This window comes from Bufo gargarizans, chromosome 4 (genome assembly GCF_014858855.1).
Source record: "Bufo gargarizans isolate SCDJY-AF-19 chromosome 4, ASM1485885v1, whole genome shotgun sequence".
NCBI classification, from domain to species: Eukaryota; Metazoa; Chordata; class Amphibia; order Anura; family Bufonidae; genus Bufo; species Bufo gargarizans.
The window spans coordinates 248,376,963-248,398,965 of NC_058083.1; the positions used below are offsets into that span (position 1 = coordinate 248,376,963).

Below are 22,003 nucleotides of genomic sequence, written 5' to 3' on the forward strand. Positions count from 1 at the left end.
GTCAGACCACGCATGGAGTACTGTGTACAGTTTTCTAAGCAGCTGGACTGCCTGCTCTCCTGGCCACATGTTCTGCGACTACTTTTAAAGTTCTAGCAGGAAATTTGGCCACTATTATTACTGAAATTACAACTTGAACGTGGTAGCTAGTCAAAATAGAGGCTCATGAGAGAACATAATTAATTGCATTATAGGGAGCAAAACGCTGCTAAGTAGTGTTGATTGAGCACCAAAGTGCTCGGGTGTTCGGGTTGAACACCTCAGGATGCTCGGGTGCTCTACTGAGCACAATGGAAGTCAATGGGAGAACCCGAGTATTAAACTAGGCACCCCCTGCTCTCAAGAGGGGAGGGTGTCTGGTTCACATGAAAAGGTAAAAAATTGATGGAAACACCACTGGAATGGTTCGGGAACAACATGGGGAGGATGTCTGGATGCATCTTGGACTCCCAGGTCGCTGTTGGGAACGATGTTGTCCGAGTAGTATGCCAATTTTACAGACTGACAATAATAACGCACAAAACCAAAAATAAAATCGATTTTAGAGGAAAAATTGTTAGGAAACATTCTTAACTATATATTTACTTGTATATAAAGTGCAAGTGCTGCCATAAATTACAAGGAAGAGGCACTCCGATACAACCTGTATATCACATAAAGGAGGGCCTCATTCACATTGTGGTACAATTGTTCAGGTAGTGGGACTCCTACACTAATAAAGCCTATGCACTATGTACTATGTATATAAAGTGAAAGGGCATCCAAAAGTTACAATGACCTGGCACTCCAATACACCCTTTATTACACATAAAGGAGGGCATCATACACCCTTGAAAGATTATGATTGATGGCCTGCTGGTGATCCTCAAAAACATTAGGAGCAAGGGCCTGCTGGTGACCCTCTAAAACATTACGGGCGAGGGCCTGCTGCTGACCTGACCATCTAAAACATTAGGAGTGAGGGTCTGCTGCAGAGCTGACTTTCGAAAACATTAGGGGCGAGTGCCTGCTGCTGATCTAAACATCGAAAAAATTATGGGCGAGTGCCTGCTGCTGAGCTGACCATTGAAAATATTATGGGCGAGTGCCTACTGCTTAGCTAACCATTGAAAAAATTATGGGTGAGAGCCTGTTAGTGAGCTGACCCTGTAAAACATTATGGTTGAGGGCCGGCTGGTAAGCTGACCCTCTAAAACATTATATGCAAAGTATGCGATGGCCTGCAGGTAAGCCGACCCTCTAAAAGATTAGAGGTGATGGCCTGCTGGTGAGCTGACAATCTAAAACATTATCTAATAATCGCAGGTCGGCACTGCTTGTTTGAAGTCGCGGTGCACGTGTCTGTGGGATGGTATCCCCGATGAAATATTGCAGAGAAGACCGACACTCGCAGTAGATCAATCTTGTATTTATTAGTCAGTCACATATACAGAGAATAAGTGATGCGTTTTGGTGCTACCGCACCTTCATCAGACTTATCATACAAGAAAATTTTCATGTTTAAATAGACTACCAAAACACAGGGAAATGACATCACACAGAGAACCACTCCCACCAATCAGTATTAACCCCTTAAGGACCATGCTCATTTTCACCTTAAGGACCAGGCCATTTTTTGCAAATCTGACCAGTGTCACTTTAAGTGCTGATAACTTTAAAACACTTTGACTTATCCAGGCCATTCTGAGATTGTTTTTTTCGTCACATACTTCATGACACTGGTAAAATAAAGTCAAAAAAATATTTTTTTTTGCATAATAAAATACCTAATTTACCAAAAGTTTGGAAAAATTAGCAAATTTCAAAGTTTCAGTTTCTCTACTTCTGTAATACATAGTAATACCCCCCAAAATTGTGATGAATTAACATTCCCCATATGTCTACTTCATGTTTGAATTATTTTGGGAATAATATTTTATTTTTTGGGGATGTTACAAGGCTTAGAAGTTTAGAAGCAAATCTTGAAATTTTTCTGAAATTTACAAAAACCCAATTTGTAGGGACCACTATAGCTCTGAAGTCACTTTGCGAGGCTTACATAATAGAAACCGCCCAAAAATGACCCCATTCTATAAACTACACCCCTCAAGGTATTCAAAACTGATTTTACAAACTTCGTTAACCCTTTAGGTGTTGCACAAGAGTTATTGGCAAATGGGGATGAAATTTTCAATTTTAACCCATTTTTTTCCACTAACAAAGCAAGGGTTAACAGCCAAACAAGACTGTATCTTTATTGCCCTGACTCTGCTGTTTATAGAAACACCCCAAATGTGGCCGTAAACTACTGTACGGCCACACAGCGGGGCGTAGTGTGAAAGGTGCGCCGTATGGTTTTTAGAAGCCAGATTTTGCTGGACAGTTTTTTTGACACCATGTCCCATTTGAAGCCCCCTGATGCACCCCTAGAGTAGAAACTCTATAAAAGTGACCCCATCTAAGAAACTACACCCCTCAAGGTATTAAAAACTGATTTTACTAAGTTTGTTAACCCTTTAGGTGTTGCACAAGATTTTATGGAAAATAGAGATACAATTTCAAAATTTCACTTTTTTGGCAGATTTTCCATTTTAATATTTTTTTTCCAGTTACAAAGCAAGGGTTAACAGCCAAACAAAACTCATTATTTATGGCCCTGATTCTGTAGTTTACAGAAACACCCCATATGTGGTCGTAAACTACTGTACGGGCACATGGCAGGGCGCAGAAGGAAAGGAATGCCATATGGTTTTTGGAAGGCAGATTTTGCTGGACTGTTTTTTTGACACCATGTCCCATTTGAAGCCCCCCTGATGCACCCCTAGAGTAGAAACTCCAAAAAAGTGACCCCATTTTAGAAAGTATGGAATAGGGTGGCAGTATTGTTGGTACTAGTTTAGGGTAGCTTTTTTGGCACTTTTTTTTTTTGTTATTTACAACATTCATCTGACAGGTTAGATCATGTGGTAATTTTATAGAGCAGGTTGTCACGGACGCGGCGATACCTAATATGTATACAATTTTTTTATTTATGTAAGTTTTATACAATAACTTCATTTTTAAAACCAAAAAATTGTTTAGTGTCTCCATAGTCTAAGAGCCATAATTTTTTCAGTTTTTGGGCGATTATCTTGAGTAGGGTCTAATTTTTTGCGGGATGAGATGACGGTTTGAGTGGCACTATTTTGGGGTGCATATTACTTTTTGATCGCTTGCTATTACACTTTTTGTAACGTAAGATGGCAAAAAATTGCTTTTTTATACACCTTTTTTTTTTTTTTTACGGTGGTCACCTGAGGGGTTAGGTCATGTGGTATTTTTATAGAGCCGGTCGATACGGACGCGGCGATACCTAATATGTATACTTTATTTTTATTTATGTAAGTTTTACACAATGATTTTATTTTTGAAATAAAAAAAAATCATGTTTTAGTGTTTCCATAGTCTAAGAGCCATAGTTTTTTCAGTTTTTGGGCGATGATCTTGAGTAGGGTCTCATTTTTTGCGGGATGAGATGACGGTTTGATTGGTACTATTTTCGCGTACATGCAACTTTTTTGATCACTTTTATTACCTTTTTTGGGAAGTAAGGTGGGCAAAATTTCAATTTTCTCATAGTTTTTATTTTTTTATTTTTATGGCGTTCACCGTGCGGGGAAAGTAACATGACCGTTTTATAGATCAGGTCGTTACGGATGCGGCGATACCTAATATGTGTAGTGTATTTTATTTTTTTAATTTTTATTCAGTGATAAATGTTTTTATTTTTAATCTTAACTTTTTTCACTTTTTTTTTTACATTTTTTTGACCCAGACCCACTTGGTTCTTGAAGATCCAGTGGGTCTGATGTCTGTAAAATACAGTACAGAACCCTATATAGGTTTCTGTACTGTATTTTACTTACACTGAACAGATCTATGCTTTTAGCATAGATCTTTTCAGCACGATGGACAGCAGGACGCCTGAGCAGGCGTCCTGTTGCCATGGGAACCTTCCCCGTCTGCCACAACTTCGCAGACAGGGAAGGGTGAGGACGGGGCTTCGGGGGGCTGCCTGGGGGCTCTCTCCCTCTCCATCGGGGGGGGGGGGGGGCTGCAAAGGCACAGCAGCCCCCCGATCGGAGAGGGAGGGAGCTCCCTGCGCTGTTAACCTTTTCCATACAGCGGTCCGTACGGACCGCTGTATGGAAACGGTTAAACGGCTGACATCGCATCAACGATGTCAGCCGTTTTATACCAGGGTGCCAGCAATGTGCTGGCACCCTGGTATAACCCACTAGACGCCAACGATTATTCAAGGGGAGGCCTCCCGCCTCCCGCAACGCCCCCACCGCCTGCGACACCCCCCCTGTACCACCTGCCGCCATCAAATCGTGCAGGGGTGCAGGGCGGGTGCAAAATCTTGATTTTAGGCACTCTGAAGTTTCTGATCCCCGCGGTCAGGGACCCCGGGGATCAGAAACTGCAAAAAGCGCAGCAAACCGCAGGTCTGAATTGACCTGCGGTTTGCTGCGATCGCCAACAGGGGGGGGGGGGGGTCACATGACCCCCCTGGCGTTTTGACAGGATGCCGGCTGAATGATTTCAGCCGGCATCCTGTTCAGATTAACCCCTGGGGCGCCGGAATGCCGATTTAAAGATAGAACGTACCGGTACGTCCTTGGTCCTTAAGGACTCGGGAAATAGGGCGTACTGGTACGCCCTAAGTCCTTAAGGGGTTAAATGAAAACATGTGAACAAAATGAATACAAGCTTTGTAGTAGCATTTCTTTGGATTGAATGAATTAATCTATATTAGTATTTCCTTCCTTATTGTGTTCTCCTTCATAGATTACAAACGATTGAGCCCTGTGGACTCAATCGTAAATACAACGTACAAAGCTAAGTCTGATAAAGGTGTGGTAGCACCGAAAGGCGTCACTTATTCTCTGTATATGTGACTGACTAATAAATACAAGATTGATCTACAGTGAGTGCCGGTCTTCTCTCCAATATTTCATCTAAAACATTATATGCGAGGGCCTGCAGGTGAGCTGACCCTCAAAGATTGTAGGTGGGGGTCTGCAGGTGAGCTGACCCTCTACAACATTAGGAGTGAGGGGAGACTAATAAGCATGTTGATATGATGGAAGAGGAGGAGGACGAGGAAAAAGGAAGATTGAACCATATACCCTCTTTTGTGGTGGAAGGGGTGCATGGGAATACAGTGTATTTAGTACATTATACAAAAAACATTTAAAGTGCCTTTATGTTCAGCTGCTTTCCTCTGGAGGAGTAGAGAAGTCAGGGGCAATCCAGGCCTTGTTCATTTTTTTATAAGAGTCAACCTGTCAGCATTTTCAGTTGACAGGCAGATGTGCTCATCAGTTATTATGCCCCCAGCAGCACTTAATACCCACTCTGACAAAACACTGGCGGCAGGGCAGGCCAGCACCTCCAAGGTGTAGAGTGCCAGTTCGTCCCACGTGTCCAGTTTGGACACCCAATAGTTGTAAAGCACAGAGGGGTCATTGAGGACACTGACACGGTCTGCTACATATTCCTTCACCATCATCCAAAATGTTTCCCTCCTTGTGACACTAGGCTGCACATCAGGGTGAGCGTGCTGGCAGGGTGTCATGAAACTGTCCCAGGCTTTAGACAGTGTTGACCTGCCTCTGTTGGAACTGTTGTGTGTTCCCCTCATCTCCCCTCCTCGGTTCGCCAAGGAACTACACACTCTGCCACCAGCGTTGTCAAATGGAAATTTTACTAATCGGTGTTGTCCAAAATGCGGAAAACAGGTGGATCACGGGAAAGGCAGCCTAGCAAAAAGTCAGCCATGTGTGCCAGAGTCCCAACAGGCAAGACTTTGCTCTTGTCATCAGGTGGATGACTCTCAATCTCCTCATCCTCTTCCTTCTCTTCTGACCATCCACGCTGAACAGATGGAATTAAACTTCCATGGGTACTACCCTTTATAGCGGAGGCAACCGTCTCCTGCTTCTCCTCCTCCTCCTCATCTAATTTCCAGAACAAATTAAGTGGAATTTGGAGGGCACCTAAAAATATCAAGAGATCAAATGGAGATCAGACCTTTAACTATCACTACGGCAATATTTGGAAGGTTTGAATAACCTCTGTCGAATAAATCGCAAATAGTAATGATTTACCCCTACTGAAGGGGATTCTTGTACTGCAATTAGGAGGATTTTCTTGTTGCTTTCAGTTTTCATTTTTTCAACAATTTGGAAGAAATATTGTCTCACATTACAGCAGGACTTGATATCTACACGACCATTTGGAGGATACCTGAATAGACATCAAATATTTATTCCGCTGTGATTTTGCTGCAATTCTGCTGCGATTTTTTGGATCACTGTGATTTTTTTTGCATCACTGTGAATTTTTTCATTTTTTCTTTTTCTCTTTCTTTCCTTTTTATCATTATTATACTCTTTTTTTTTATCATTGTTGTGTCTAGGCACATTGTGCTGTAATTTGTACTAGTACCAATATATTGAGATTGAATTTTCCTCTGCGATTATTGCCAGGTGTGACGCTCCAGGTGGAAATAGCGCCCACCATAGCAACAGCATCTTACCCCATATCAAAGGAGGAACACTGAGACCCACGTGGACCGTCCACACAGCAATTCACAGAAGGATTTATTTAACATAGGGTATAGGTACTATTTGGGGGGAAAAAAAATCTGTTGTTGTGGAAACACCATATGGATTTTTTATTTTATATTTTATCCTATATAGTGAATTTTAATAAAATATATTTTTTCATACCAACAAATGCATCTGATCTCCATTTGATCTCCTGATATTTTTGAGTGCCCTCCAAATTCCACTTGGAATGGAGGTGGAAGTGGAGGAGGAGGCAGAGGAAAGGTGGTGTAAACCTTGATGGTAGTAGGGCCCGCAATCCTTGGTGTTGGTAGCACCTGTGCCATCCCAGGGTACGACTAGCTCCTGGCCTCCACAACGTTCATCCAGTGTGCCGTCAGTGAAATGAAGTGTTCCTGGCCGAAAGCACTTGTCCATACGTCAGTGGTTAAGTGGACCTTCCCAGTAACTGCGTTGGTCAGGGCAAGGGTGATATTACGGGACACATGCTGGTGTAAGGTGGGCACGGCACACCGTGAAAAACAGTGGCGGTTGGGGACTGCATAACGAGGGACGGCCTCAGACATCAGGCTGCGGAAGGCCTTAGTGTTCATAAGCCTAAATGGCAAAATTTCCAGGGCCAGTAATTTGGAAAGTTGCCCATTTAGTGCTATGGCTTGTGGGTGGGTGGCTGGGTATTTGCACTTGCGTTCAAATGCCTGGGGTAAGGACATTTGTACGCTCAGCTGGGATACAGAAGTGGATCTGGTTGCTGATGGTGCTTGCAAAGGCCCAGCTGCGCCTTCGACAGTGGATTGGTCAGCACGTAATACAGGGGAAGAGGAGGTAGTGGTGTGACCCGCAGACACAGATTGTGGACCCAGGTCTTCGGCCCACCTATTACGGTGCTTTGATGCCATGTGGCAGATCATGCTGGTGGTGGTGAGGTTGCTAGTGTTCACGCCCCTGCTCATTTTTGTATGGCAAAGGTTGCAAAATAAAATTCTTTTGTCGTTTGCACTTTCCTCAAAAAAGATCCAGACTGCGGAACACCTATCACTTGGCAAGGTAAATTGCCACAAGGGTGTGCCCTAGGGAAAAGTTGCAGGCCTGTTTGTTGTGGCCTGCCTTCTCCCTATTGCCACCCCACTGTCTCTTCCAGCCTGTTGTGGTGCTGCAGATCCCTCCCCCTCCGTACTTCTGTCCTTGCTCGGCTTGCCACCTTCCCAGGTTGGGTAAGTGACTTCATCGTCCACCACCTCCTCTTCCACTTCCTCACTCTGGTCATCCTCCTGACTTGTTGACCTAACAACAACCTCAGTTATTGACAACTGTGACTCATCCTCATTATCAACCTCTTGAGACACTAATTGCCGTTGACTTATTGGCAACTGTGTCTCATCATCATCATGCAACTCGTGAAACACTAATTGTTGTTCCCCACCATCCTTTTCTTGTGACTGTGGATGCTGAAGAGTTTTGGGAATCAGGGCACAAGATCTCATGTTCCTCTTCAAGCGGGCTTGCCGAGAGGCCCAAATGAAGGAATGGCGCTGAAAAGAACTCCTAGGAATATCCGAGTGTGGGATCACTTGTTTGAGCAAGACTCTCCATGGTGGGAGGAAGGAGGATCAGGGTGAGGATTATGTTGACCAGACTTTTTGCTACTGAGACTTGACTTGGTGGAAGACAAGGTGGTTATTAACCGAGGCGCATTATCTGCTGCAATCCAACCGGCCACCTGGTCACACTGGTCTGAATTCGAGAGAGTGTTGTCCTGCGCCGGCCTGCAAACTGGAACATAAAGCTAGGTATTGTGGATGATTGTTTTTCTTGTACTCTGGCAGCAGGCAAAGTTTTAACGCACCCAGGGCCTCGACCTCTGCATGCATTATCAGCATCACGGACACTTCCTTGTCCCTTACTGCTTGCCTTCTTCATATTAAATGTTAAATATACTTGAAAGTTTATCACATGCGCAAAAACAAATTTAAAAAGGTATTTAGGATGTGGAAACGTCACACAGGAGATATACTGCAGATAATGTCGCTGATGTCAGCAGCGGCTATAAAAAAATTACAGGAAATGTCACAGGTATTTTGGATGTGGAAATGTTACACATGAGATGTACCCCAGGTAATGTCACTTTCCGCAGTGGACACAGTCTACTGAAAAAGTACACTGGATGTCACAGATATTTTTGGGATGCGCACACGTTACACAGGAGATGTAGCTAAGCTAATGTCACTTTCCGCAGTGGACACAGTCTACTGAAAAAGTACACTGGATGTCACAGATATTTTTGGGATGCGCACACGTTACACAGGAGATGTAGCTAAGCTAATGTCACTGTCCACAGCGGACACAGTCTACGGAAAAAGTACACTGGATGTCACAGATATTTTTGGGATGCGCACACGTTATACAGGAGATGTAGCACAGATAATGGTGCTGTCTGCAGCGGCCTAACTATTGCTGATGTCAGCAGCGGCCAATATAAAATTACAGGGAATGTCAGGTATTTTGTATGTGGAAATGTCACACAGGAGATCTACCCCAGATAATGTCACTGTCCACAGCGGACACAGTCTACGGAAAAAGTACACTGGATGTCACTGATAATTTTTGGATGGAGGGGTTCCTTGCTTCTCAGAACGTCTACATCAGCCGTTAACCCGATTTAGTTGGAAACCTGTCGGTCTAGGCATTCCCTGAGGCTGGATCCCGAGGGTGGCTCTCGATGGGTTGGCTGCAAGAATGATCTCATATCCGAAGTGACTAACACATCTTCAAACTGCCCTCTTCTTGCGGGCGCGGTAAGATTGGTACTCGCACCTGTTTCGCTGTGGGTGGAAATTCCTTTGCCAGCACCCGCACCAGCAGAATGCAGCATCTCTCGCAGCAAGGCCTGAAAATGATGCATTCTGACAGCCCTCTGAGATGCTGGTAACATGTCCGTCATTTTGTGCTTGTATCGGGGGTCTAAGTACGTTGCCACCTAGTACTGGTCCTTGCCTTTTATGCTTTATATACGGGTGTCCCTCTTCAAACACTGAAGCATGAAGGCCCCCATTTGCACTAAATTGGAAGCGGTGGAGCACCCTGGCTCCTGCTCATCGCCCAGGAGAATGTTGTCCTCGGTCTCCTCCCACCAGCCAAGGACAACACCAGTGATCCCCGAAAAGCCTGCTTATCTTGCTCCTCCTCCCCCCAGCCACCATCCTCCTCTAACTCCTCTTCAGACTCCTGCTGACATGTTTCAGATGGAGTAGCCCCCCTGGAAATTCATTCAGCATTGCGACTTCCTCATCTTCCAGCTTCTGCTCCTCGACGGCTTGATCAATGACACAACGCAATGCACGCTCCAGAAAGAAAGCGTAAGGTACGATGTCACTGATAGTGCCCTGGCTGCGACTGACCAGTTTGTTGATCTCATCAAATGGCGGCAGAAGTCAGCATGCGTCACGCATGAGCAACCACAGGCGCGATGAAAAGAAACCCAGCTCCCCAAAACCTGTCCTGCTGCAGAGTTCGTACAGGTAGTCGTTAATGGCATGTTGCTGCTGGAGCAGCCTATCAAGCATATACAAGGTGGAGTTCCAGCGCGTCGGGCTGTCACAAATCAGACATCTGACAGGCAGGTGGTGTCACCGCTGAACGTCAGCAAGGCGAGCCATGGCCGTGTAAGATCTTCTAAAATTGTCAGAGATTTTCCTGGCCTGCCTCAAGACGTCCTGGACCCTGGGGTATTTAGCAAAAAATTGCTGCACAACTAAGTTCAGGACGTTTTGCCCTTTTTCAGCACGCTCAGCAACTGTCAAATTTAGCAGGGTTAGCCACTGATGGGTCTGTGACCGCAGAGCTGAAAGCAGTGCAGGACTGTTGTTGCTCTTGGCTTCCATGCCCAACAGCTGCAGCACTGCATGGTAATGTTTTACCTGGTACGTCAAATAGGTTCTGGGGAGCTTTGGGGGTGCAGCGGAAGAGGTGGTAGCAGTGGAAAAGGAGGAGTCAGCCGAAGAGGAGACTGAGGATGGAGTAGGAGGAGGAGAAGAAGAGGCAGGCCTGCATGTAATCCGTGGTGCTAACACCAAATCCACACGAGTGCCACGGGTTACATGCTTGATAACCAGCAGAAGGTTCACCCAGTGGGCAGTAAAAGTTATGTACCTTCCCTGCCCTTGTTTGTTAGACCATGTGTCTGTGGTCAGATGTATCTTGGCACTGACACTTTGTGCCAGAGACATATTCAATTGCCGTTAAATGTGGTCATATAGCTCTGGGATGCCCTTCCGAGGACCTTCCATTGCGGTGCGCCAATGCACACAAATTTTCTAAAGGCCTCCGAGTCCACCAGTTTATATGGCAGTAGTTGGCAGGCTAGCAGTTCCAACAAGCCAGCGGTCAGCCGTTGGGCAAGAGGATTTTCCCGCCTCATCATTTTTTTACGCTCGAACATTTGGGCCACGGAAGCCTGCCTTCTGCCAGATGAACGCGACGACGGCACAGTGGAAGGTGGAGTGGAGGACAAATGGTAGGAGAGAGGAGAAGGAGAAAAGGCAGTACGTGGAGCGTCGATAGTGTGGCTTTGTGGGTTCTTACGGCATTGCTCCCACTGGGCTCGGTGATGGGAGGCCAGGTGCCTTCTCAAGGCGTTCGTCCCTAGGTGAGTGTTGGGCTTACCACGACTTATGAGTTGACAGCACAGGCTGCAGATGGCAACACTATTGTCAGCAGCTGACGTTAAAAAAAAGCCCACACTGCGGAGCCATGTGTCGGCGTCCTGGGAGAGCAAGATGTGACTGTGCTTATTGCCTCCTGTGCACTGTGAGTTCTGCCTGCTTCTCCTCCTTCTCCTACCTATCTGCTGCTCTGTCTCTCCCTCTGAATTCCCCTCCTCTTCCTCTCTTGTGGGCACGTCCATCGTCACGTCATCATCGTCACCTTCCCCACCACTGACATTAGAGATGTCAGAGTAGGCAGCAACAGCGGGTACTACGATCCTTGGGCTGATCTGGGTACTGTCGTCAGACTGCTGGGTGGTGGCCGTTGCTACCTCCTCTTCCTGATCCGATGCTAAGAATGGCTGCGCATCGGTAAGGTCTGGGAATGGATGGGAAAATAATTCCTCTGACTCAAGTGGAGGGGCTAGAGAGTGAGGAGGGTGCAGATACAGAGGATAAGGGGGGTGCAGAAGCGGAAGGCTGAGTGAGCCACTCAACCAACTCTCGTGCGTCCTTTGACGTAATCGCACGCACCTTCTCCAACTTCCCACTTAGGCTCAGGCCTGGTGCACCTGCCTGACCCCTACCAACACTGCAGAACAGCCTGCTACTTCCTCTGCCTATCATTTTCAAAATGACCCTGTGCCGAAGTTCTTAGAGAAGAGCAGTATTTATGGAAGCAGGTATATCGCAGGCCTCAATCAGTATTTAGTGAAAGCTGGTATATTGCACCCCTCAATCAGTATTTTGTGGAAGCAGGTATATAGAACCCCTTAATCAGTATTTTGTGAAAGCAGTTATATCACAGGTAACATTTCACTAATTTGTCTGTTACATATTTGGGTGTAATTCACAAATTTTTGGGTGTGATATACCACTGCTATACCTAGTAGATTGGTAAAGAAAAATTATTAATTTGTCTGTTACATTTTTGGGTGAAATTTACCCATTTTTGGGTGTGATATACCACTGCTATACCTAGTAGACAGGTAAAAACATTTAACAAATTTGTCTGTTACATTTTTGGGTGAAATTCACAAATTTTTGGCTGTGATATACCACTGCTATACCTAGTGCTATACCACTGCTATCACAATTTTTTTTGTTACATTCTTGGGTGACATTTTACCATTTTTGCAGTGAATAAACCCCTGCTCTGCATAGGTTACAGGGACCGAAATTTTTAAAAATCATGTGTTCCATTGGTGGGTGACATTAACCCACTTCTGGCTATGAAAAAACCTCTGCTCTGCATATTTGACAGGGAATTAAATTTGTAAAATTTGTCTTTAATTGGCCCTTTCATTCGATCCTTCCACTTTATTAACTTGTCCCACATTTCAGCTCGATCACATTGCAGCCATTGACCTCCCTTGGATGTGGTATCCCTTTCTCACGCTCCTTCTCTGGCATGGAACCCTGATTCACCGATAACCGTGATCAACATGGTAGGCTCAGAAAAGAAAATCGAAAGTTGATAGAGAAGATATCCAAATGGATTGTGGAGATCACGGGTACGTGCGATCAGGCAGAAGTTATCTAGAGTCAACAAATCGGTAGCAGGGCCTCTCCTGTCTAACGTTTCCAAATCCAAAATACCCCAGTGACATTCCCTAGAATTTTTTATTATTCATTCCAATAACAGGGCATCTTAAGAGTCCTGTATTGTTATTTATTGTCACTGCCTCCCCGAGTCGGGAGTGGGTAATTCCCGCTTGCCCCCTCCTTTCCTACAATTCTTCTATTTTAATAGCTTCTCCCACATTTCCGTTTGATCACAATTAAATCTCATCCATTGATCTCCCTTGGATGTGGTCTCTCTTTCTCATGCTCCCTCTCCGGTGTGGAACCCTGATTCGCCGCTAACCATGATCAACATGGTAGGCGCAGAAAAGAAAGTTGATCGTGAACATCTCAGGGACGAGCAACATGGTGGGGCAGTATGTGTGCACACGCCTACACGAACTGACTGATAGGTCTGCCCCCTGCAACTTCTGGGTCTCCAAATTGGGCACATGGCCTGAGCTTGCCCTTTACGCCTTGATGGTGCTGGCCTGCCCTGCAGCCAGTGTATTGCCTGAACGTGTGTTTAGCACTACTGGAGGGGGTTATCACAGGTTATATTTCCCAATGTTTCGGGGTGTACCCTAATTTAAAAAAAATAAAAATAAATTTAAAACCAGAAAGCAGTGTAGGCTATCTCCTCCTCCTCCACCGCCACTTCAACCTACACCGCCACATCCACTGCCTCCTCAACCTCCTACTACATATGGACCTCGTCCTCCTAGATCAAGATAATATTTTTTTCATTTTTAAGTATTTTATGTTATTTAAAGTCATTTCCCTATCCACATTTGTTTGCAGAGCACTTGTCATGCTCTTAACCACATTTTGATGCCATTTGCAGCCCTCTAGCCCTTTCCATGACATTTTTACAGCCATTTTACTTCTCAAAAGTTCGGGTCCACATTCACTTCAATGGGGTTCGGGGTCAAGTTCGGGTTCCGAACATTTTTTGTGAAGTTTGGCTGAACCCGTCGAACCTGAACATCCAGGTGTCTGCTCAACTCTAGTCATGGGTCAAAGTTCAGCGCAATGCAAAAGAATATGGCGCATGCGAATATCGCCTTACGTTTGCATGTTCTGCGAATCGCAAATGAGCAAAGTTCGCTGCAAAACAACCGCCCGGCGAACCACAAGGCCATCTCTACCTACACAATCTCTCCCTTCTTCAGCACAGCTCTCTCTGACTAACACTGAGCCAAACACGTGTGATTGGGTGCTATATAGCACTCGATGAAGCTTTCCGGCCAGCCAATCACTGTAATGGCCGTAACCAACGTGGCTACAGCATAACAGAGAAGGGTAGTACTTACCTGCATGTTTATTGGCTGCGTAGCAGCCAACAAACGTGCGGGGAGGAGACTCGGCCGAATACCGCCATGTGCCGAGCATCAAGATGCTTGAGCCGAACTGGTGTTTGGCCGAGCATGCTCAATAAACACTACTGCTGAGGGTTTGCATTGACCTCTATTGAAATACAAGAAAGTCCTTTATAGAGGACCTGTCACCAAAAAATGCAATGCAATTTGAAAGCACCATGTTACAGAGCAGGAGAAGTTGAGCAGATTAATGTAAGGTTTTGTAGGAAAGTATTTAATAAAAACCTGTAATTTCTATATTTATGTCTCTGCTTTTTCCTACCTTTCCTACCCAGTGATTGAGAACATTGTCTTTATAAGTGTACATACAGAGATAGCTGTCTCCTCCTCTCTGTACCGATAGCTCTTTATAGGAAGCAGAAAAAGCTAAGATATAAATGTATAAATTACAGGTTTTACTGAATCTTTTCCCACAAAACTATACATCAATCTGCTTGGCTTCTCTTTCTCTATAACATGCTGCCTGCAGATTGCATTGTATTTTTTGATGACAGATCCTCATTAAATTAGGCAATGTTGTTTACTACATTTGAAGACATTACATGAAGAAATAAGCCTTAAAATGCTCCAACACAAAGTTACAGGGAGGCTAAAGAATATAAAACAATTACAAATCAACTTAACCAAATTAAACCAAGAGGCAGTGTAATCCACATGGCCCCTAGTGGGCAGAGCCCATTTTTAAGACTTGGTGCTAAATCACTTATAGCAAAAGGGAGTATATATACAGTACAGACCAAACGTTTGGACACACCTTCTCATTCAAAGAGTTTTCTTTATTTTCATGACTATGAAAATTGTAGATTCACACTGAAGGCATCAAAACTATGAATTAACACATGTGGAATTATATACAAACAACTGAAAATATGTCATATTCTAGGTTCTTCAAAGTAGCCACCTTTTGCTTTGCTTTGCACACTCTTGGCATTCTCTTGATGAGCTTCAAGAAGTAGTCACCTGAAATTGTCTTCCAACAGTCTTGAAGGAGTTCCCAGAGATGCTTAGCACTTGTTGGCCCTTTTGCCTTCACTCTGCGGTCCAGCTCACCCCAACCCAATCTCGATTGGGTTCAGGTCTGGTGACTGTGGAGGCCAGGTCATCTGGTGCAGCACCCCATCACTCTCCTTCATGGTCAAATAGCCCTTACACAGCCTGGAGGTGTGTTTGGGGTCATTGTCCTGTTGAAAAATAAATGATGGTCCAACTAAACGCAAACCGGATGGAATAGCATGCCGCTGCAAGATGCTGTGGTAGCCATGCTGGTTCAGTATGCCTTCAATTTTGGATAAATCCCCAACAGTGTCACCAGCAAAGCACCCCCACAACATCACACCAACAAAGATCTCAAATTTGGACTCATCAGACCAAAGCACAGATTTCCACTGGTCTAATGTCCATTCCTTGTGTTCTTTAGCCCAGACAAGTCTCTTCTGCTTGTTGCCTGTCCTTAGCATTGGTTTCCTAGCAGATATTCTACCATGAAGGCCTGATTCACACAGTCTCCTCTTAACAGTTGTTCTAGAGATGTGTCTGCTGCTAGAACTCTGTGTGGCATTGACCTGATCTCCGATCTGAGCTGCTGTTAACCTGCAGATATTCTACCATGAAGGCCTGATTCACACAGTCTCCTCTTAACAGTTGTTCTAGAGATGTGTCTGCTGCTAGAACTCTGTGTGGCATTGACCTGATCTCCGATCTGAGCTGCTGTTAACCTGCGATTTCTGAGGCTGGTGACTCGGATGAACTTATCCTCCGCAGCAGAGGTGAATATTGGTCTTCCTTTCCTGGGCGGTCCGCATGTGAGCCAGTTTCTTTGTAGTGCTTGATGGTTTTTGTGACTGCACTTGGGGACACTTTCAAAGTTTTCCCAATTTTTCGGACTGACTGACCTTCATTTCTTAAAGTAATGATGGCCACTCGTTTTTCTTTACTTAGCTGCTTTTTTCTTTCCATAATACAAATTCTAACAGTCTATTCAGTAGGTCTATCAGCTGTGTATCCACCTGACTTCTCCACAACGCAACTGATGGTCCCAACCCCATTTGTAAGGCAAGAAATCCCACTTTTTAACCTGACAGGGCACACCTGTGAAGTGAAACCATTTCAGGTGACTACCTCTTGAAGCTCATCAAGAGAATGCCAAGAGTGTGCAAAGCAGTAATCAAAGCAAAAGGTGGCTACGTTGAAGAACCTAGAATACGACATATTTTCAGTTGTTTCACACTTTTTTGTTATGTATATAATTCCACATGTGTTAATTCATAGTTTTGATGCCTTCAGTGTGAATCTACAATTTTCATAGTCATGAAAATAAAGAAAACTCTTTGAATGAGAAGGTGTGTCCAAACTTTTGGTCTGTACTGTATATATATATATATATATAAAAATATATGCAAAAGATGGCAGCACCATAATACGTCTGGTGCTATGTCCAAGGGTGTAGCTCCTTACCCAATAAAATAATCCAAAAAGCGGACAGAACATCCATAGAAAAAACTATCGTTTATTCACCCATGTGGTACAGTGAGGCAACGTTTCGGCTCAAACATAGAGCCTTTCTCAAGCGCTTGAGAAAGGCTCTGTGTTTGAGCCAAAACGTTGCATCACTGTACCACATGGGTGAATAAACCATAGTTTTTTCTACTGGATGTGCTGTCCGCTTTTTGGATTAGATATATATATATATATATAATATATATATATATAAATTTGGTGCTCCTCCCCCACTCGAGATCCAACTGGTGCCAAGGCATAGGAGGGCAGCAGAAGGCCACAAGGGAGAATAGAGAATTGTGAGCTAAGGGCTCCTTCTGAACGGCAGTTGTAGTGAGGAGGAGAGATGACAACATGCTTTGAGGGGAAGCTGGAGGGCTGTCTGTGGCTGAGTCACTACAGCAGCAGCATCAGGCGTAAATGGCAAGCAGAGCTGATAGAGAGCACATAGGGGCAGGCCTAAAAAGCTCCATACAAAGGCTGCTGGTGATAAGACATGCAGAGGAGAGCTACCATCCTGGTACTGGGGGTGGAGAGAGGCTGACAGAAGAGGATGTTTTGCTGCCTGAGCCACGGTTGTGTAATGGGCACTGCATGACCCAGAAGTAGGGACTGAATGCTGAATACCACAATGACGGCAAGCAAACCTGTAGCAAGTGACTGCCAGATACTTAGAGAGGCCAGGTACCCAACAGAAAGAGACATGTTTCCCTTCTTCTGCATGGACCATGTGGCTGCATCTACCATAAAGTGACTAAGACTATATTCAAAGGAGACACTGCTGGATACATGTATAAACTGTGTAAATTGTTGCCCCTGGTAACTGTCAAGCATGTGTTTAATCATTAAAGGGGTATTCCCACTTCAACATTTGTGGCATATCATTAGAATATGTCACAAATGTCAGATAGGTGCAGGTCAATCTCCAGAACAGGGCCTCCGCGCTGATACATTCAATTTTATGGGAGTTCCAAAAATAGCAGAGCCCCGGCTTTCCTATTTCTTCCAGTCCCACAATGGTGAATGAAGAGGTGACATTACTTGCATGGCTTGCTTTCCATGCACTGCAATGGCCCTTCTAAAAATAGCGGAAAATGTAAAAAGTCCTATATCAGCGAGTTAAGAGCAAGCTGTGCATGCGCAGTTTGGTCTTCTTCACTTTGGGGGCCAGATGCTGGAGAAAAGAATGGGTCCCATCCTAGTGATATGCCACAAATGTCGAGGTGGGAAACCACCTTTAGGCTTCGTGCCGTTATGTTTTCAAACTGTATTGATGTCTGTTAAGCTGCATCATTTCCAGGCCTAAAACAAGTTCAGCAATATTATCTGGACACAGCTCGCACTTACTCGTACAAAGAAATTTAAATGAATTAAAATTGAAATTAAAAGAAGAAAATCATCTTTTAAATCTAAAAATTGGGCCCCTCCATCCTCCTCATACCTTAGATCAAGGATCAGCAACCTCCGACACTCCAGCTGTTCTGAAACTACAACTCCCAGAATCCTCTTTTCACCTCTATGAGATTTACAATAACAGCCACGTTAGTGTGCATGCTGGGAGTTGTAGTTTCACAGCAGCTGGAATGCCGAAGGTTGCTGATCCCTGTCCTAGGTGTTGGCATTCTCTATCTTTCTCTGGTGATCACAACATTAGTTAATGAAAATATTATCTATTCTGCCAAGGAGGAAAAAAATTAATAGAAAATGATCATTCCCTGCTCCTAATAATAAGAGCTCCTCTCCGATCACATTTACACCTTTCAGTCCCCGTGACGGAGAACGAATTGCACTAGCTCAGGTAAATTGTGTTCCCTGAAAGGGAGCCTGACAGGAATTTAATTCTGCTCTATTTGTTCCTGCTTGTAAAGGATTCCAATAAGAATTTTTCAGAATGGCTATGTACATACAGTAATTCTCTCATTTATTTGTGTGGATTCACCAAAGGTAGGCCTTTATCCTCATTCTGTGGAAATTTTGAACATCTCATTTACTGCCTAAATAGGAAGCTGACCCCTGCTCACAAACCTCACTCGTTTCAGGATGGAGATTTTCAATCTATTTTTTAACATTAATCTATAATGTTAAGGCTATGCAGAGAGACACATAGAACGACTGAAATGTATATGAAGGGTCATACTGGCTGTACAATCACTCCAAATTAACCCATGCATGATTCAGATACACATAATGTTAATTGCCAGGTGTAACCCTTCTTTTTCTTCAATGATCCACTTATGACCGTCGTTAGCAGCCTCTCATGACCCTCAGTTCTTTGTTTGCCTTAATAATTCACCATTCAGAGGCAGTCCTCTCCTTAGTAGCACATGACTAAAGAGGATATTTTATCCTACAAGGTCATAAAACGAGTTGTGCTGATGTCAGTTCTTGATGCTATTGATCTTCTACATTCTAATAAAGGTAACCTTGGTGAACAAGTCGGCATACTACTATATATTATATAAAACAATTGAAATAGACTGTGGAGGAAAACAAAGCCAATGGATCAAGATCCACAGAACTGCATTGCCCTCCCGCCAGAAATCTTTGACATGACAAAACACTCATGTAATGACCTCTGAACACACGTAGAAAAGAGACTTCTTATCAGCGACAAGCAGCAATACCTGCATGTACATAAGCCTACTTGAGAGACATGGATCAGAAGCACACAACTCGTTGGATACAGTATATTTCTAGTGAAGAAATTCAAAGAGTGGATTTATGTGAGCAGTTTTTGTGCTGCATGACATGGTTTTATGGTGACCATAAGTGCAACAAAATATTACCTAATTTTTACATCATTTTTACCTGTTGAATAATATCCAGATGTTCTTGAGAGCTGCTAAAGTTCTTTCCAATGTCAAATAGGCAAAAAGATTCTTGTTGACATGCATCAACCCAGTTCTGGTATTCTGTAGTTTGAGGAATTCGATCCATGAAGATCCGGAAGGCTTCCCATACTGCCTCCTGGCAGACTAAAACCAAAAGAATGAAAAATAGTATAATGAATTAATAACCAGATTTATTTTTAGGTACAGGAGCATTTACTAAGCTTGACGTTTCATATGCCAGTCTTAGCATGAAGTCCACTGGTGTAAGATGTACTAACATGTATTATTTTTAGAACACTGCAGGAGGGGCAATGCTCTAGAAGCTGGTGTACATTTCAGGATTCATTTTTAGTTGTTTTCTAGGATTATTCATAGGCCCTATTACACCTCCTGCGCTTTACTGCAGCTGCATCTGTTGTTGCAAAGTTCATGAAGATATTAGGAAGTCAGATCATTATATACACTTGACACTGAATGCACTACTGTCCATATACCATACTGACTATATAGCAGACACTGACAAACATCTCAGGAAAGAATTAAACTGCATACTACTGTATCTTGGTAAAAAGAATTTGCAATCAGCTCACTGTCTGCTTGGATGTGTGGAGTCCTCATGCATAGATATGTGCAGGGAGAAAGAACACTGGACCAGCGGCCAGGTAAACATGATTGCTCGTGAACCAGTAGAACCTCTTACGCTTTTTAAACCATGAATGATTCTTAATCATAGGTCGTAAGCTATGATTAAGAACCATCCTTGTTTCAAAATGCGTAAGCAGCCATTCTCACTGATGTTTGTAACATATCTGGAATCAAACAATCAGTTTTTACCTTCCCTGGCATGCCTGAGCAACCTTGTAAAATCTTTCACTTTACTGACAATTACTATACATTGCACTACTAAGGGACAGTGGCATCTGTAGAAAGGCTAGATGTGTTGTATGTCAAGACTCATGATTCATGTTATGACCCCGTACTCAAGCATTGCATTCGTACCCTAGATGTTAGCTGCATAATATTTAATGTCCTGCAGTACTCTATTAAATTTGGTATAATTAAACACTGTCAACACATTCATTTATCATAGCATAGTTTTGGGGACATGAAAGGTAGAATCAGTGGCGTAACTAAAAAAAAGACTGGACCCGATAGTAAATGGGCTCTCCTCTCCCCCAGCAACTTCTTCGCAACCCCCTCCTCCTGTGCAACCCCCACTCCTGTGGCTACTTAAGATCACTCTCTCAGATGAAGCCCGGCAGCTGCTCCCTCCATTTCCTACAGTGTCTCTGTATATAATGGATGTCAGAATTATGCAGTTTAGACTATGGCTATACAGAAACTTTGGCTGCGTAACATTGATTGCAATGTCACGCTGCTAAATGTACAATTAATGACAGCACTACGACCCACAGGTTAGAGAAACCACAGCATAACTGTTCTCAGAAATCCAAACCTGCTGGATTTCAACATGACTTCATTTACTATAGTTAATTGTAATTTAGTTGTGCAACAATACATTCTAAATGCTGCCTAGTCCTAAAAGTTAGACTTTTGACTGTCTAATGTCCGAATAATGTCTTTTTAGCTCACAATTCTGACTTAATATCTCAAAATGGTGTTATCAGAAGTCTCTGAGTATGAGTTTCATAAACCAAATATAGCACTCAATATAGTAGATAACAGATATAACACTACAATTAATATGAATTCTAAATTAGAGCCATAGTTGGGACAGCACAGCTTTTTCATATTGGAAATACCAATAAATAATTTTTTATTTTATTTTTTTAACAGTCTTTCGTATATGTAATTTGTACAGTATGTTGGAAGTGATGGTTGCTATGTGTAAAATACATTATCTAATGTCTATGGCTTGTTTACAAAGCATGGTATGTCTTAAGGACAGTTTGATACCACTACAATGGTTATGAAATGAATACATTACAGTATACATTGCATCATTAAAGGGAAACTCTCGTAATACTGTTTGCCATTGTAAATACTGTAGATGCTAGGAAATTCTCAATACTATGAGCAACATTTTATTGGCTACAATATTTTATTTATTCAAGCTGCTGCTTAGTGATGAACAATGTGGCCCATGGGACTCAACGTTAGATCTCAGCACTAGTGTTGATCGAGCACCAAAGTGCTCGGGTGCTCGTGTAGAACATTTCGGGATGCTCGGATGCTCTACCGAGCACCAGAGCAGAATAGAAGTCATGGGGAGAACCCGAGCATTAAACCAGGCCCCCCTACTCTGAAGAGGAGAGGGTGTCTGGTTCTTAGGAAAAGATCAGACATTGATGGAAACACCACTGAAATGGTTCAGGAACAGCATGGGGAGGATGTCTGGATGCATCTTGGACTCCCAGGTTGCTGCTGGGAACAATGTTGTCCGAGTAGTACGCCAATTTTACAGACTGACAATAATA

General features: G+C 43.6%; 1 protein-coding gene across 1 annotated transcript in view; it reads right to left on the reverse strand.

Annotated features, from left to right (window-relative positions):
- Window positions 1–20,323, reverse strand: part of IMPG1 (interphotoreceptor matrix proteoglycan 1) — a 103,919-nt gene extending 83,596 nt beyond the window's left edge. The window contains exons 1-2 of the mRNA XM_044291123.1: window positions 20,266–20,323; window positions 19,543–19,709 (exon numbers count right to left, since the gene is read on the reverse strand). Of these exons, the coding sequence (XP_044147058.1) occupies window positions 19,543–19,709; window positions 20,266–20,323 (225 nt within the window). The remainder of the gene's footprint in view (window positions 1–19,542; window positions 19,710–20,265) is intronic.
- Between the last annotated feature and the right edge of the window lie 1,680 nt (window positions 20,324–22,003).